The sequence below is a fragment of the Stegostoma tigrinum genome, chromosome 5, assembly GCF_030684315.1.
Source record: "Stegostoma tigrinum isolate sSteTig4 chromosome 5, sSteTig4.hap1, whole genome shotgun sequence".
Lineage (NCBI taxonomy): Eukaryota > Metazoa > Chordata > Chondrichthyes > Orectolobiformes > Stegostomatidae > Stegostoma > Stegostoma tigrinum.
This window is the reverse complement of record NC_081358.1, coordinates 121,715,724-121,729,431: the sequence shown is the minus strand read 5'-3', so window position 1 is coordinate 121,729,431 and position 13,708 is coordinate 121,715,724. Positions and strand designations below refer to the sequence as shown.

The window sequence follows — 13,708 nt, the reverse complement described above, 5'->3', positions numbered from 1 at the left end:
CAAGGCGGGAATCGAACCCAGGACCCTGGTGCTGTGAGGCTGCAGTGCTAACCACTGAGCTACCGTGCCGCCCGTACCGTGGTGATTAGAAAAATAAGTTAAATAAGAAACGTTTTAAATTAAGTGAGGACACTCACCTGGGAGATATGGGAGATGCTGGAGACAAATGCTGTGGTCAGCTCTATTAACGATTGCGAGCAAGTCACAGAAAATGAAGAGGAATAGTTTACCATTATCATAGGATGCTGTTTGTGATTTGCAGGCCATTTTAACAGTGTAGAGATATACCAACTTAGTTGGAGGGATTCAAGCTTGAAATTGGGGCATATCTGGGCAGGAGTTTGGAAAATGAGAGTGCCTCGGAGTGCAAACAAAGTTTAGAGGTCAGATGGTGGTTAGCAAGCACAGAAAATTAGAGGATTATGTTTTGAGGAAGGACTGGTTACAGACTTAAAGTGGAAGGGAAGATTGTAAATGAAGCAAGGGAGTTGTTAATAATATCTGTTAAAATAGATACTTGGAAGATAGATTGTCACGATAGTTGCAGTTGGGTTGAGGGACCATACAGTGGGTCTCTTGGGCAGGATTAACTAACACCAAAAAAGTTGAATTGTACATTTATTGCATTGGGTTTTGTGATTGTGCTACCACATTTCCCTTATTACAATTGTAACTGTAATTCACAATTAGAGGAATGTAGGCTCAATAGTATTATTGCTGGACTATTAATCCAAAGATCAGGTAATATTCGGGGAACCTGGGTTCAAATAGCAGATGGTGGAATTTGAAATCAATAAGAGTCTGGAATTAAGAGCCTAATGATGATCATGAAACCATTGTTGATTGCCAGGAAAATCCATCTGGTTCACTAATGTCCTTCAGGGAAGAAATCTGCCATCCTTACCTGGTCTGGCCTGCATGTGACTCTGCACCCATAGCAATATGGTTGACTCTTAACTACAATAAGTGCTGGCCTATCCAGCAACACCCTCATCTTATGAATGAATAAAATCAAATTAAAAAATAAATAATGGCCTGTGAAGTATTTTGGGATGTCAAGAGATCCTAAAAAATGGTATATAATGGAAGAATTTTTCTACATGAAAATCTTAACTGTGATCTGTTGTGCTGTTGGAGTATCTTAATTTTAAGTACCGCAATTTAAGTTTAGTTTTCACCAGTGGCAGTTATGCCAAAGGTTTAATATCAAAATGGTACAGCATTGTCAAGACCAAATCTTAAATTGACGCCAATTTCTAAACTGTTAATGGAAATTGTGCATTTCTGGTATGACTGGACAGTTTTTATGCTATTCTATAATTGTTAATTGTGTTCAATGGCCTGCAAATAAGGAGAAAATAAATTTTCTTTTCTCAATGGGATGCAGGCCTTTTTTGGTAAATACACAGAATTGTGAATTTCACTTTTGTGCTTCATATATTGGCATAAACCTTAGCTTCTTAGCTTCTAACCTTGTATGCATACTAGTTGGATGTGATTTTTCCTTCGACACCATAAACAAGTTCATGCTTGTATGCTGCATGGCTATTATGGGGAAAACAGTGGAGTCAATTCTGTAGTTAGTTCTCCAGTTCTGAGGAAGGGTCACTGGACCCAAAATGTTAGCTGATTTCTCTTCACAGATGCTGTTAGACCTCTTGAGCTTTTCCAGGACTTCTGTTCTCGTTTCTGATTTACAGCATCCATGGTTCTTCTGGTTTTTCTCTAGTTAATTTGGCTTTAACCATGATCTGAGAAAAAGTATTGAAGTTATTTGCTAAATTTCTTTTTTAAACTTGTATTTCATAAGTATTTGTAGGCAGTCCATGTCTTCACATTGATTTTACAATTTTACAGAATGTAACCAGTAAGTAAACATAGCCCAAGTTCTGTGATGGAGAAACTAAGAGCAGGAGTATGCCATTCAAGCTTCTGAGCTTGCTCCATCATTCAGTATAATCTGCCAACTTAATACCCACTTGCCACTTCCACCCTATAATGATTGATCCCTTTAGCTCTAAACACTATAACTAACTCCTCCTTGAAGATATTCAATGTTTTGGCCTCAACGGCTTTCTGTGGTGGGTAATTCCACAGGCTCACCACTTCTGGGTGAAGAAACTTCTCTTAATCTCAGCCCTAAATAACCTGTGTCGTTAAATTATGATCCCGTATTCTGGACTCCCCAGTCATTGGGAACATCCTTCTTGCATTTACCCTGTCCAGCCTGCGAAAATTTGCTAGATTTGTCTGCCAACCCGTTCTCTATTCGTCATTCTTGAAAGATTCTAGTAAATTAGTCAATCATGTTCGCCAATTTCTAAATCCATGCTGATTCTGAAGAAGGGTCTAGGCCTGAAACGTCAGCTTTCCTGCTCGTCTGATGCTGCTTGGCCTGTTGGGTCCATCCAGCTCTACACCTTGCTATCTCGGATTCTCCAGCAGTTGCAGTTCCTACTGTTGCTGATTCTGATTGACTGTTTTCCAAAATCTCTGTTATTAAATCTTTTATAATGGACTGTAGCATTTTCCCCACTTTCATGGAGGTGATAGCCTAGTGGTATTATCGCTGGACTGCTTACCCAAAGACTCAGGTAATGTCTTGGGTACCTGGGTTCAAATCCTGCCATGGCAGTTGGTGGAATTTAAATCCAATAAGTATCTGGAATTAAGAGCCTAATGTTGACGGTGAATCCATTGTCAGTTGTTGGAAAAAAATCATCTCATTCACAAATGTCCTTTAGGGAAGGAACCTGCCATCCTTACATGGTCTGGCCTACATGTGACTCCAGAACCACAGCAATGTGGTTGACTCTGAAATGCCCTCTGGGCAATTTGGGGTGGGCAATAAATGCTGCCTAGCCAGTGACACACTCATCCCATGAATTTTTTTTAAATTCACTGTCAGGCAAACTGATAACAGTTGTTAAATCATTCTGATTGTAGTTGTGTCTAATGAACTGCTATAACTGAAATGGCATCATTGCTCCTTTCTTTATAATTGCCTCTTGACATATTGAGGGATTCCAGATTGTTGTTTTTGTCCTTGAGATATTCTCTTGAAATATTTGAAATTAACCATGCTCTTTATTTGGGAGACCTGTGTTGTTGTGTTAATAAAAGACTGGCAGGGAGTAAAACTAAAATATACTATACTTCATGTGTACAGCCAAATCCATTGACTTTCATTTACTTTCACAAAAAGCTGGCATCATGCAATTGTGCGTGCATCTGTAAGGAAGGTTAATTTTATTTCAAGTAAACATGTTGTAAATTGAGTGTTCTGCTAAGGGAGGAGATCAGTCAAAATGCTTGCTCGCTCAACTATTTTTTCACTTCTGTGATTTATAATTGAAATTTTGAATTACCATCACAAGATCTTGCAACAAATTACATTTTGTTGTGTCAGTGCAACCGGGTTTACTCATTAAATTGACTTGTTTTTGAAAACCGTTCCAAACAAAATTGGAACAGTGCGATGTCTCTTTTTTTGTCCCACTGTTCCACTAGTTATAATATAAATTTAAGTATTTTACTCAGCCAATGACATAATCACTTATGTACTTTATCTCCTTTATGTTTAGGTTAAAAAGATCCGGTAACCATTCTTTAACAAGACCCCCGTAATAAAAGAATCCCATATGAGTTGACGTTACCGTTTGCCTCCTCAACTTTGCCCCTGGTCTGAGGCATGGTGATCCATGGATTAAATTCACCATCAGTTATCTGCGAATGTACTGTAGCCAGACTTGCAGATGACTCAAAAATAGAGGGAAAGTCAAGTTGCAAGAGAATACAAACAATTTCCAGAGAGATATTAATACGTTAATTTAGTGGGCAAAAGGTTTGCAAGTGCAGTTTAATGTGGTAAAATATAAAGTTGTTCGTTCTTAATACCCTGCCATTATTCTTTCACGCCCCTTTTTGCTGTCCTGATTTCCTTTTTAAGTTGTTCCTTGCACATTTTGTATAACTCTAGGGCTTGTGCCGTTTTGAGGCCTCAAAACCTCCCGTCAGCCTCCGTTTCTCTCTTTATCCAATACAGTATTTCCCTCCATATCCAGGGTTTACAGGATTTGTTGGTCCTACACTTGGTTTTACTGAGCATGTGTATTAGTGCATGTGTCTGGGAGCATGTGTCTCTATTTCCTTCGTGAACGTGTCGCACTGCTCTGACAGATTTACCTAAACGTATCGACATCCAACCTTTTCTGGAGGAATCCTCTCTGATCTTACTAAAGCCAGGCTTCCCCCAGTTTAGAACTTTGATTTCTGGTCCACTCTTATCCTTTACCTGGACAATCGTGAATCTGATGAAGTTATGACTGCTATTTGGAAAATGCTCCCTCACTAGTACTTCAGTCACAAAAACAGCAGTTGCTGGACAAGCTCAGCAGGCCTGGTAGCGCCTGTGAAGAAAAAATCAGAGTTAACATTTTGAGTCCGGTGACCCTTCCTCAAATGATAGCTGGGAACACTTCAGTTTATATGCGGCTCATTTCTCTCTCTTCAGGCTCTACCCTATTGTTTACTCCCCGCCCCATCCGCTCCCTATTTTCTGCATATAAAACACCGTTTTCCCAGCTACCATCAGTTCTGAGGAAGGGTCACCGGACTTGAAACATTAGCTCTGATTTTTCCTTCACAGATGCTGCCAGACCTGTTGAGCTTTTCCAGCAACTTCTGTTTTTGGTCCTGATTTACGGCATCCACAGTTCTTTCGGTTTTTAATACTTCAGTCACTTATGCGGCTTCATTTTGTGAAAGTAAGTCCGAGACCGCTACGTTTTTTGGAAAGCCTTCTTTGTAGTGGCTTAGAAAGCCCGCCTGGATGTATTTTAATAATTCCTCTCCTCGAAACCTTTCATACTGTGACTGCTGTAATTAATGTAATCCCCTATTATCATTACCCTACTACTTTGACATCTCTCTGAAATTTATCTACATATTTCCTCTTCTACTTCTCTCAAACTGATTGGGGAGCAGGGTGGGAAGTTAGTGGGGGAGCCTATAATATACTGCCAGAATATGATTACTCCTTTTTCGTTTTTAAATTCTACTAATGTAGCTTTGTTTGAGGAGCCTCCTAATATGCTTTCCCACCTAACTGCAGTGTCAGATTCCCTGATTGATACCGCGACGCCCACTCCTATTTTACCTCCTTCCATGTCTTGCTTGAAGATCCTATATCTTGAAAAGTTGAGATGCCAGTCTTGTCCCTTTCCCAAGCATGTTTCAGTGTCAAAAGTGACACTGTATCCCTATATAATAAAGCGTGAAGCTGGATGAACACAGCAGGCCTAGCCGCATCTCTGGAGCACAAAAGCTGACGTTTCGGGCCTAGACCCTTCATCAGCGAGGGGGATGGGGTGAAGGTTTTGGAATAAATAGGGAGAGAGGGGGAGGTGGACCGAAGATGGAGAGAAAAGAAGATAGGTGGAGAGGAGAGTATAGGTGGGGAGGTAGGGAGGGGATAAGTCAGTCCAGGGAAGACGGACAGGTCAAAGAGGTGGGATGAGGTTAGTAGGTAGGAAATGGAGGTGCGGCTTGGGGTGGGAGGAAGGGATGGGTGAGAGGAAGAACAGGTTAGGGAGGCAGAGACAGGCTGGGCTGGTTTTGGGACGCAGTGGGGGGAGGGGAAGAGCTGGGCTGCTTGTGTGATGCAGTCGGGGGAGGGGGCAAACTGGGCTGGTTTAGGGATGTGGTGGGGGAAGGGGAGATTTTGAAGCTGGTGAAGTCCACATTGATACCATTGGGCTGCAGGGTTCCCAGGCGGAATATGAGTTGCTGTTTCTGCAACCTTCAGGTGGCATCATTGTGGCACTGCAGGAGGCCCATGATGGCCATGTTGTCTGAGGAATGGGAGGCGGAGTTAAAATGGTTTGCGACTGGGAGGTGCAGTTGTTTGTTGCGAACCGAACGGAGGTGTTCTGCAAAGCGGTCCCCAAGCCTCCGCTTGGTTTCCCCAATGTAGAGGAAGCCACACCGGTTACAATGGATACAATATACCACATTGGCAGATGTGCAGGTGAACATCTGCTTGATTTGGAAAATCATCTTGGGGCCTGGGATGGGGGTGAGGGAGGAGGTGTGGGGGCAAATGCAGCACTTCGTGCAGTTGCAGGGGAAGGTGCTGGGTGTGGTGAGGTTGGAGGGGAGTGTGGAGTGGACAAGGGAGTCACGGAGAGATTGGTCTCTCTGGAAGGCAGACAAGGGTGGGGATGGAAAAATGGCTTTTTGAGTACTGTTTTTTAATCTACTTTCTGGGTCCCTAATTTCTTGTGGGACCAGATCCCTTTTCTTCATCTATGTTATTGGTACCAAAATAAACCTCAGTCTCTTGTGTTTGCCCTCTCCCTTCAGAATGCTTTGCAGTCATTCAGTGACATTCCTGACCAGGGAGGCAACATATCATCCTGGAGGAGGAAAGGCTGCCTGCTTTTCTTACAATTGAACTCTCTGTCACTATAATCCTACTTGTTCTTGTGCTGCAGACCCTATCACAGTACCATAAAGATGCTCTCACTGCTTTCTGCTGCACAACCACCTGTCCCAAAGTGTCCAAAATGGTATATTTGTTAGAAAGGGGTTGGCTACATGGGACTCCTACACTACCTGTCTTCCTGTACTCTGTCTGGTGGTTGCTGCGTGTGCTTTCTGCCTGTTCAGTCTCCACTTTACTAAGCAGGCTATCTACAGTATATTCATCATCACGGATACTCCACAATGAATTCATTTGCAGCTTCATCTCTGAAATGCAGTTAGCCAGTCCCTGCAGCTAGTCACAGTTACTGCGCATGTGGACAACAGATAGACCTGAAGCCTCCATAATTTGCCACATAGCACAGGAAGAGCATTTTTTAAAATTCACTCATGAGATGCGGGCTTCACTAGCTAGGCTAGCATTTATTGCCCAACCCAAATCACTTAGAAGGTAGTTGAGAGTCAGCTACGTTGTTATGGGTCTGGAGTCACATGTAGACCAGACCAGTTGAGGATGACAGATTTTTTCTCTGAAGGACATTAGTGAGCAAGATGGGGTTTTTTTAATAATGGTTTCATGGTCATAAATAGGCTCTTAACTTCATATTTTTTAAAAATTTAATTCAAATTCCACCATCTGCTATTTGAACCCAGATTCCCCGAATATTACCTGATCTCTGGATGAATAGTCCTGCAATAATACTACTGAGCCTTACATTCCTCTAATTGTGAATTAAAGGAACATTTGCTGAGTTCCTGGATTAATAGCCGAGTGATAATACCACTAGGCAGTCGCCTCCCCTGAAATATTACAGGTGTGTGCTTCTTTGCCTTGACTTCCTTTGAGCCCCGCAGTTGCGATGTGGTTTGAAAAACAAGTTGTGCATCTGCTAATGTGGTACACTGCATCTTGGCCTCCTCTACTTCAGGGAAACCAAGCAGATGCTTGGTGACCGCTTTGCAGAACACCTACGCTCAGTTCGCACTAAACAACTACACCTCCGAGTTGTGAACCATTTCAACTCCCCCTTCCATTTCGCAGATGACATGTCCACCCTGGGCCTCCTGCAGTGCCATAATCATGCTACCCAAAGGTTGCAAGAACAGCAACTCATATTCTGCTTGGGAACCCTGCAGCCTAATGGCATCAATGTGGACTTCACCAGCTTCAAAATCTCCCCTCCCCCTACTGTATCCCAAAAGTAGCCCAGCTCATCCCCGCCTCCCTAACCTGTCTTTCCACCTATCCCCTCCTCTCCCCTCAAGCCCCACCTGCTTCTCCTACCTACCAACTTCATCCCGCCCCCTTGATCTGTCCGTCCTCCCTGGATTGACCTATCTCCTCCCTACCTCCCCACCTACACTCATCCGCCCCACCACCGCCTCTTTGACCCGTCTGTCTCCTCTCCTCCTACCTTCTCCTCTACCCATCTTATATCCACCTCCCCCTCTTGCCCTATTTATTTCAGAACCTCCTCCCCGTTCCCTATTTCTGAAGAAGGATCTAGGCCTGAAACGTCAGCTTTCCTGCTCCTCTGATGCTCCTTGGCCTGCTGTGTTCATCCAGCTCTACACCTTGTTATCTCAGATTCTTCAGCATCTGTAGTTCCTACTATCACCGAAAGTTTTATTTTGTTTGTTTTAAATTTTAAAGTGAGCGCAGTTGGCTTTTGAAAATGAAATCCTTCCACTTATCAGGAGATTATTGCATGCATCTTAAATGTCAGAATGCCTTCTCAGAATGTGAACACAAAGGTTGGTATTTATTGCCATTGAGATGGCATTGGTCTGCTGCTGCCCTGCAACACCACAGCCCTGGGCGGGGAATGGCAGCATGGAGGAGTTGAGGGTTGTTAAGGGCGAAGAATGTTAGGAAACTGTGATGATGGATTTCAGTGATTAACAATTATCATCCATTTGATGATGTGATTGTTTGTTCCTGAAGTCTCCATTAATTTACTCTGGAAATTTGTCAGACATTACTAAAGCACACGTAAAGGCATTGTTGTTCCTAAACCTGTTTAGGAATAATGGTAGGATAAAAGATGTGTTGCTATACCTTGGGATTATGGATTAGATCTATGCTTTAATAATGCTGAAGGGTGTAAATTTGGCGTTGATCAGCGCTGATGGAAGGAAGGTGGGGAGTGGTTGTGCCTTAACATCACCAGGTGGGCATGGGTTTCTTCTGGATCTGATGAAGGATCATAAACCTGAACCATTGCTTCGATTTCTCTTTGCAGATGTCACCAAATTTCGAGTGTTTTCTGTTATTATTTCAGATTGTTGGCGTGTACAATATTTTGGATTTGTATTAAGGTTCTCTTGTGTCTGGCAGTGTTTGGCTTTTTAAAATTTCTGGGAGCTGAATGGATAATCATGGCGTGCTATTTTCTTTCTTGCTTTCTTTTATCAATTTCCTTCCAATTCTCTTATTTTGTCCTTTTTTTATATTTTTGTGTCTCTTGATGAGTAAAACCCCTCTATCCCTCACCCATGCCCACTTTACTTTTCTCTGAATATAGTTTTTGGCAGAATCTGAAACCACGAGTAAGAAACTTAATTAAAATGTTACCAAGACGGACAGTGCTGTGAAGTTAGTGACTATGGCAAAATATATATATTTGATCTAGAAATATAGTTATTAAATGTCGTGCTTGGATTATGAAAAATGTCAGGAATGAAATGTCAGTAAATTATGGTAAAATTTTGATGAATTCTTGTAGATTTTTTCCATTTATAATGAATCCTTCATTTTGTAAGCATTCTTGATGCTGGAGAACCATGCATTCTCTGAGAATGTAGCACTCAGATCACACTCCATGCCAAGGAATTGTCATATGTACCTGTTCCAAGAGATTCGATACATGAAATTATGCATACATCCAGAATGGAGCTAGTTGCAAGAATTTAGTTTGTCATTGAGGACAGTTTTAGGGTCAGGAAGGAGAAGATCAAAGGTGACAGAAAATTGAATCTGTGTGTGTGTGTGTGTGTGCACGCGCGCGCATGCACGTCTGCACCAGTAGTAAGTTTGTAATCATGAAAAGTAGATGCTCATGTTCAGCTGTCCTGCTGGCAAGACACCTAAATGGTTCTGCACAGCAGAATTAATGAGATGTCCGCAGTGCAGTTCAATATCTCTGTGCTGTTGGAATTGAGGCACAAGTTTCATGAGTTAGTCCACAGTCAAGTGTTGAAGTCAGGGAGGTTGATTGACTGGAGGAGGAGGCAGTCATTGAGACTGTCAGGGATGGAACAACTCTTGAGAACAAGCCCAAGGCCAGATCAGTAAAGGTAAAGACATGTAGCTCGTTGAGAAGTTCAGTGAGACTCACTGTGCCATTAATATTTGAGGGAAATCGCTGAGAATTCCATGGAATCTGTTTTGAATGTATTTACTGTCTGATCTATGGTATGGAATGTTCTATCACAGTTTATTATGCATGTTTAACACGTTAATTCTGGGTGTTACAGGTTGTGTATATATTGTAGATTTTATTACTGTTCTGGTGATGGAAAGTAAAGTTTACTGCTAGGTATTCAACTGTGAAATCCTCTGGCTTTATTCTTTGAACAAGTGTCCTAGATCTCACATTTTGACAACTTTAAAAATAAAGTTATGAACTCTAGCCAGATTGGAACAGAACACAGTAGAAGTGTTGATGGGTTGCATCAAAATGATATCTTTCTCATTTGGATAGTTGCATAATAATGCTGCCTTCCTTATTCTTGTAATAATTTAAATGTATTGTGTACTCTTCAGCTCCAGAATTGGTCTTGAGGAAGGTAATCAACTTTTCTGATTGCACCGTTTGTCTGGACAAGCGAAATGCAAGTGGAAAAATCGAATTTTACCAGGATCCGCTTCTCTACAAATGTTCCTTTTGCACACGTTTGCACTTTACTTATGACAATCTCAACTCTAAAATTCCAGCAATCATTAAGGTATTTATCTAAGAATACTTTATATTTAGAGGGCAACAACCAGGGATAAATCATTGATGGGAAATGATGGCAGAAGAATTGCATAGGTATTAGTGACTAACCCATAAAGTTTTCACATACCAATTTTATTTTCTCCTTCACAGATGCTGCCACACCTGCTGGGCTCTTCCAGCAACTTTGTTTTTGTTCCTGATTTACAACACCCACAGTTCTTTTGGTTTTTAATTTTATTTTCAAAGTGTTCCATCAAATTAGTATATATTGAGACATGTAAGTTCAACGATGAGATTTTGCGACATGGTGCTTACATTTTTAACAATTTATCTAGATGTGGATATACACTTAATTTTTAAATAAATATAATGATTTGTTGCATTTCCAGATCTTTTAAAAAATCTCACATCGTGTTTTTGGTGATTAAGGAAGTCTGCTGGGGGCTGAGGATATTTCTCTTTTCTGGTTTACTCACTGAAGAAAACCAACAATATTGGATCAAATTAATAACAAATGGTTAGGTATTTGCTAAAATACTCTGATACATTTAGAACAGCGAGGCTAAGACAGTTGTGTCTGTGTATAATTTGTGACCTAAGTATGCAGATATCAACCTAGTATTGAAGTGTATGAGATGCCGTTTAATAGATTTGCTACAAATGGGCAAATATGCTTTGAATGTAGTTCTGGAGCGAACTGATGATCTTTAAGTAATAAATGCAGAAGAATTAAGTTAACTTTATCTGCATTGAATACAAGCTGGTTAGCAATGGCCAATCTACTGCCAAGTTTCTGCAAGTGCTTGGAGATTGCTGGCACAAGTTACATTGGAAAAGTAGTTTAGAGTTATTTTTGCAGTAATGTTAAGACTTCTTAAATGTAAGGAAGCAGCTCCAGGATACAGTTTGATACCTCCCTGATGAATAAGACAGATAATAGGGAGTAAGTGATAGATTTATGTATTCAACATCCTTTCCCAAAGTGATACTTACTAATGCTTCACATTGCGTCATAAACAAGTGTGCACAACAATTCTCAAGCAGAAAATTGAATAAATGATCAATCATATTTCTTTTGATCATTAAAGTAGAATGTAGGTAGGATGTCATGAAAACTTCCTCTTCTGTGGGATCCTTTATATCTTCCTGAATGTCTCATTTGAAAGACAGTATTTCCAGCAATTCCACAGTTTCTCAATATGACAGGTCAGCCAAGATTTGATGCTCAAAACTGCTGATGGGTTTAGAACCCACTGCCATCTGACACAAGCTTAAGGAACTAATCCACGGAGCAAGCTGATACTTAGCTGCCTGTAGCTGTATGGTTTTGAGAAATACCAGGTTTTAGCAATTTTTAACTTGGTTCTCTTCTTTAGATATAAAGTACATATAAAAAATGACTGGGGAACAGGTTACTTTACCATTCTTGCAAAAGACTTGTCAGTATTTTGAGTGTAATTTGTCAAGTGGTGCCAAATTTCCAGATTGGAATGAATGCTGTAATTGAACTGATTTCAGAGTATGCTTGAAACAGAAATCATTGATTTGAAGCAGACAAATGAAAATGTTAAATTAAAAATTCAGGCTGTATATTAAAATGTAAGTACAAAACTCTCCAAATTCTGGGGCAAAGATTATGCCACAACATGTTTGCTTGATTTCATAGCTTTTGCCATCTACCTCAAGAAGTTTTGTCTTTTAGGCAAATGAGTTGATACTTTACACCAGAGTTTCCCCATCAATTCACTTTTTAAGCACCAGATATGACAACAGTCATAGAGATTATTTTTCTTTCTTCTTTCATGAAATGTGGGTGTGGCTGGCAGGGTCAGTATTTGTGCCCGTTCCTTGTCCTTGTTCCTTGTCCTTGAGAAATGACAAGCATGTTTGACCACTTCAGACAATAGTTAAGACTCAAACACATTGTTGAGAATCTTGAGATGCATGTGAGCCAGCCTAGGAAAGGGTAGCACATTTACTTTCCTAAGGACATTAGTGAACCAAATTGGTATATACAACAATGGATTGTTTCATGGTCACCATTACAGAAGCTAGTTTTCAATACCAGATTAACAATTTAAATTAGACCAGTTGTTATGGTGGCATTTGAGCTTGGACCCCTGGATTGCTGTCCACTGACATAACCATTGTGCTGCTGTGTCCTCTTTTGATACAGATCAAGAAATTTTTAAATTGTGCTCGAGTTCTTCCTAGTGGTTTATGATAGATATTCTTCTTTACACTTGACTAATCACTTTGCCGAGTTGTAGTACTTGTAACAAATGGGAAGTATCTGTGCAAAAGCGAAATCATGTGGACGCTGGAAATTTGAAATAAAATAAACATTCTAGAAATATTCAAGTCAGGCAGCATATATGGAGAGAAGTAGAGTTAATACGTTTCAAATTCAGATTATCTTTATCAGAACGGATGAAAAGTTTCTGATGGTGATTTCAACCTGAAACATGAACTGTATTTCTCTCCAGAGAAGATACCTGACCTGCTGAGTATTTCCGTCATTTATGGGTGTTATTTGGGAATATCTGTGAATGTTTCAGAACAATCCGTCTGATTAAAATGTTGTGTAAATTTGGATTTTGAAGAAAGAATGCGTTTTCCTTGCCAGCGAATTACGAACTGCAGATGTTCATCAAAATTTTCTCTTCATATACCTGTTTTCCTTCAGTCTTGTGGGGTGAAGTGACGTTTGTTGGAGTTGGTTTTTGTGGTTGTGAATAAGAGTAACAGAAATCTTCTAGGGCTGTTCAGTGAAGACGGTACTCTGCAGACTTCTAAGTTCTGTTTTTCTGCCCAATGAGAAATCTCAAGAGGCAAAATCTTGGTCTTGCGCTCAGAGATGAAAAACATCACACACAGATGTTTGAGTTATCAGAACGGCCATTTAGCGAAGTTAGATTTGGCTAATCATGATTCAGCTAAGAAAATCAACCATTTTTAAGTTTCCACATTTTTCATTTGAACTTGTTTACGGTGTGCATGGTCAGAATTTCTAATTGCAATTGGTGAAAGTGATCCTTTAGGGATTTGAGTTTACTCTTTGTTAACATAATGGAATGATCTGTTCATGTGATCTCGGTCAGAGGGATTGAATATGAGTTAAAGTTAAAGTTCTTTTTTTTCCAAAATGATTTCGAACTTTAAATTTGTAATAGCATTAAAGTAGAAACCTGAAGAACTAACCTCCATCAAGGAAAAAAATCTCAATGATCATTGCAGTCGAGGCAGTATAGAAAGGGTTCACTAGGTTGATTTCTGGGATGAAG

The 13,708-nt window shown here is 40.4% G+C and overlaps 1 protein-coding gene across 2 annotated transcripts in view; it reads left to right on the top strand.

Annotated features, from left to right (window-relative positions):
- LOC125451670 (intermembrane lipid transfer protein VPS13B-like) overlaps positions 1-13,708 on the top strand; it is a 907,633-nt gene that overhangs the window by 93,938 nt on the left and 799,987 nt on the right. For both annotated transcript variants that reach the window (XM_048529130.2, XM_048529131.1), the window contains exon 6: positions 10,250-10,431. In XM_048529130.2, the coding sequence (XP_048385087.1) occupies positions 10,250-10,431 (182 nt within the window). The remainder of the gene's footprint in view (positions 1-10,249; positions 10,432-13,708) is intronic.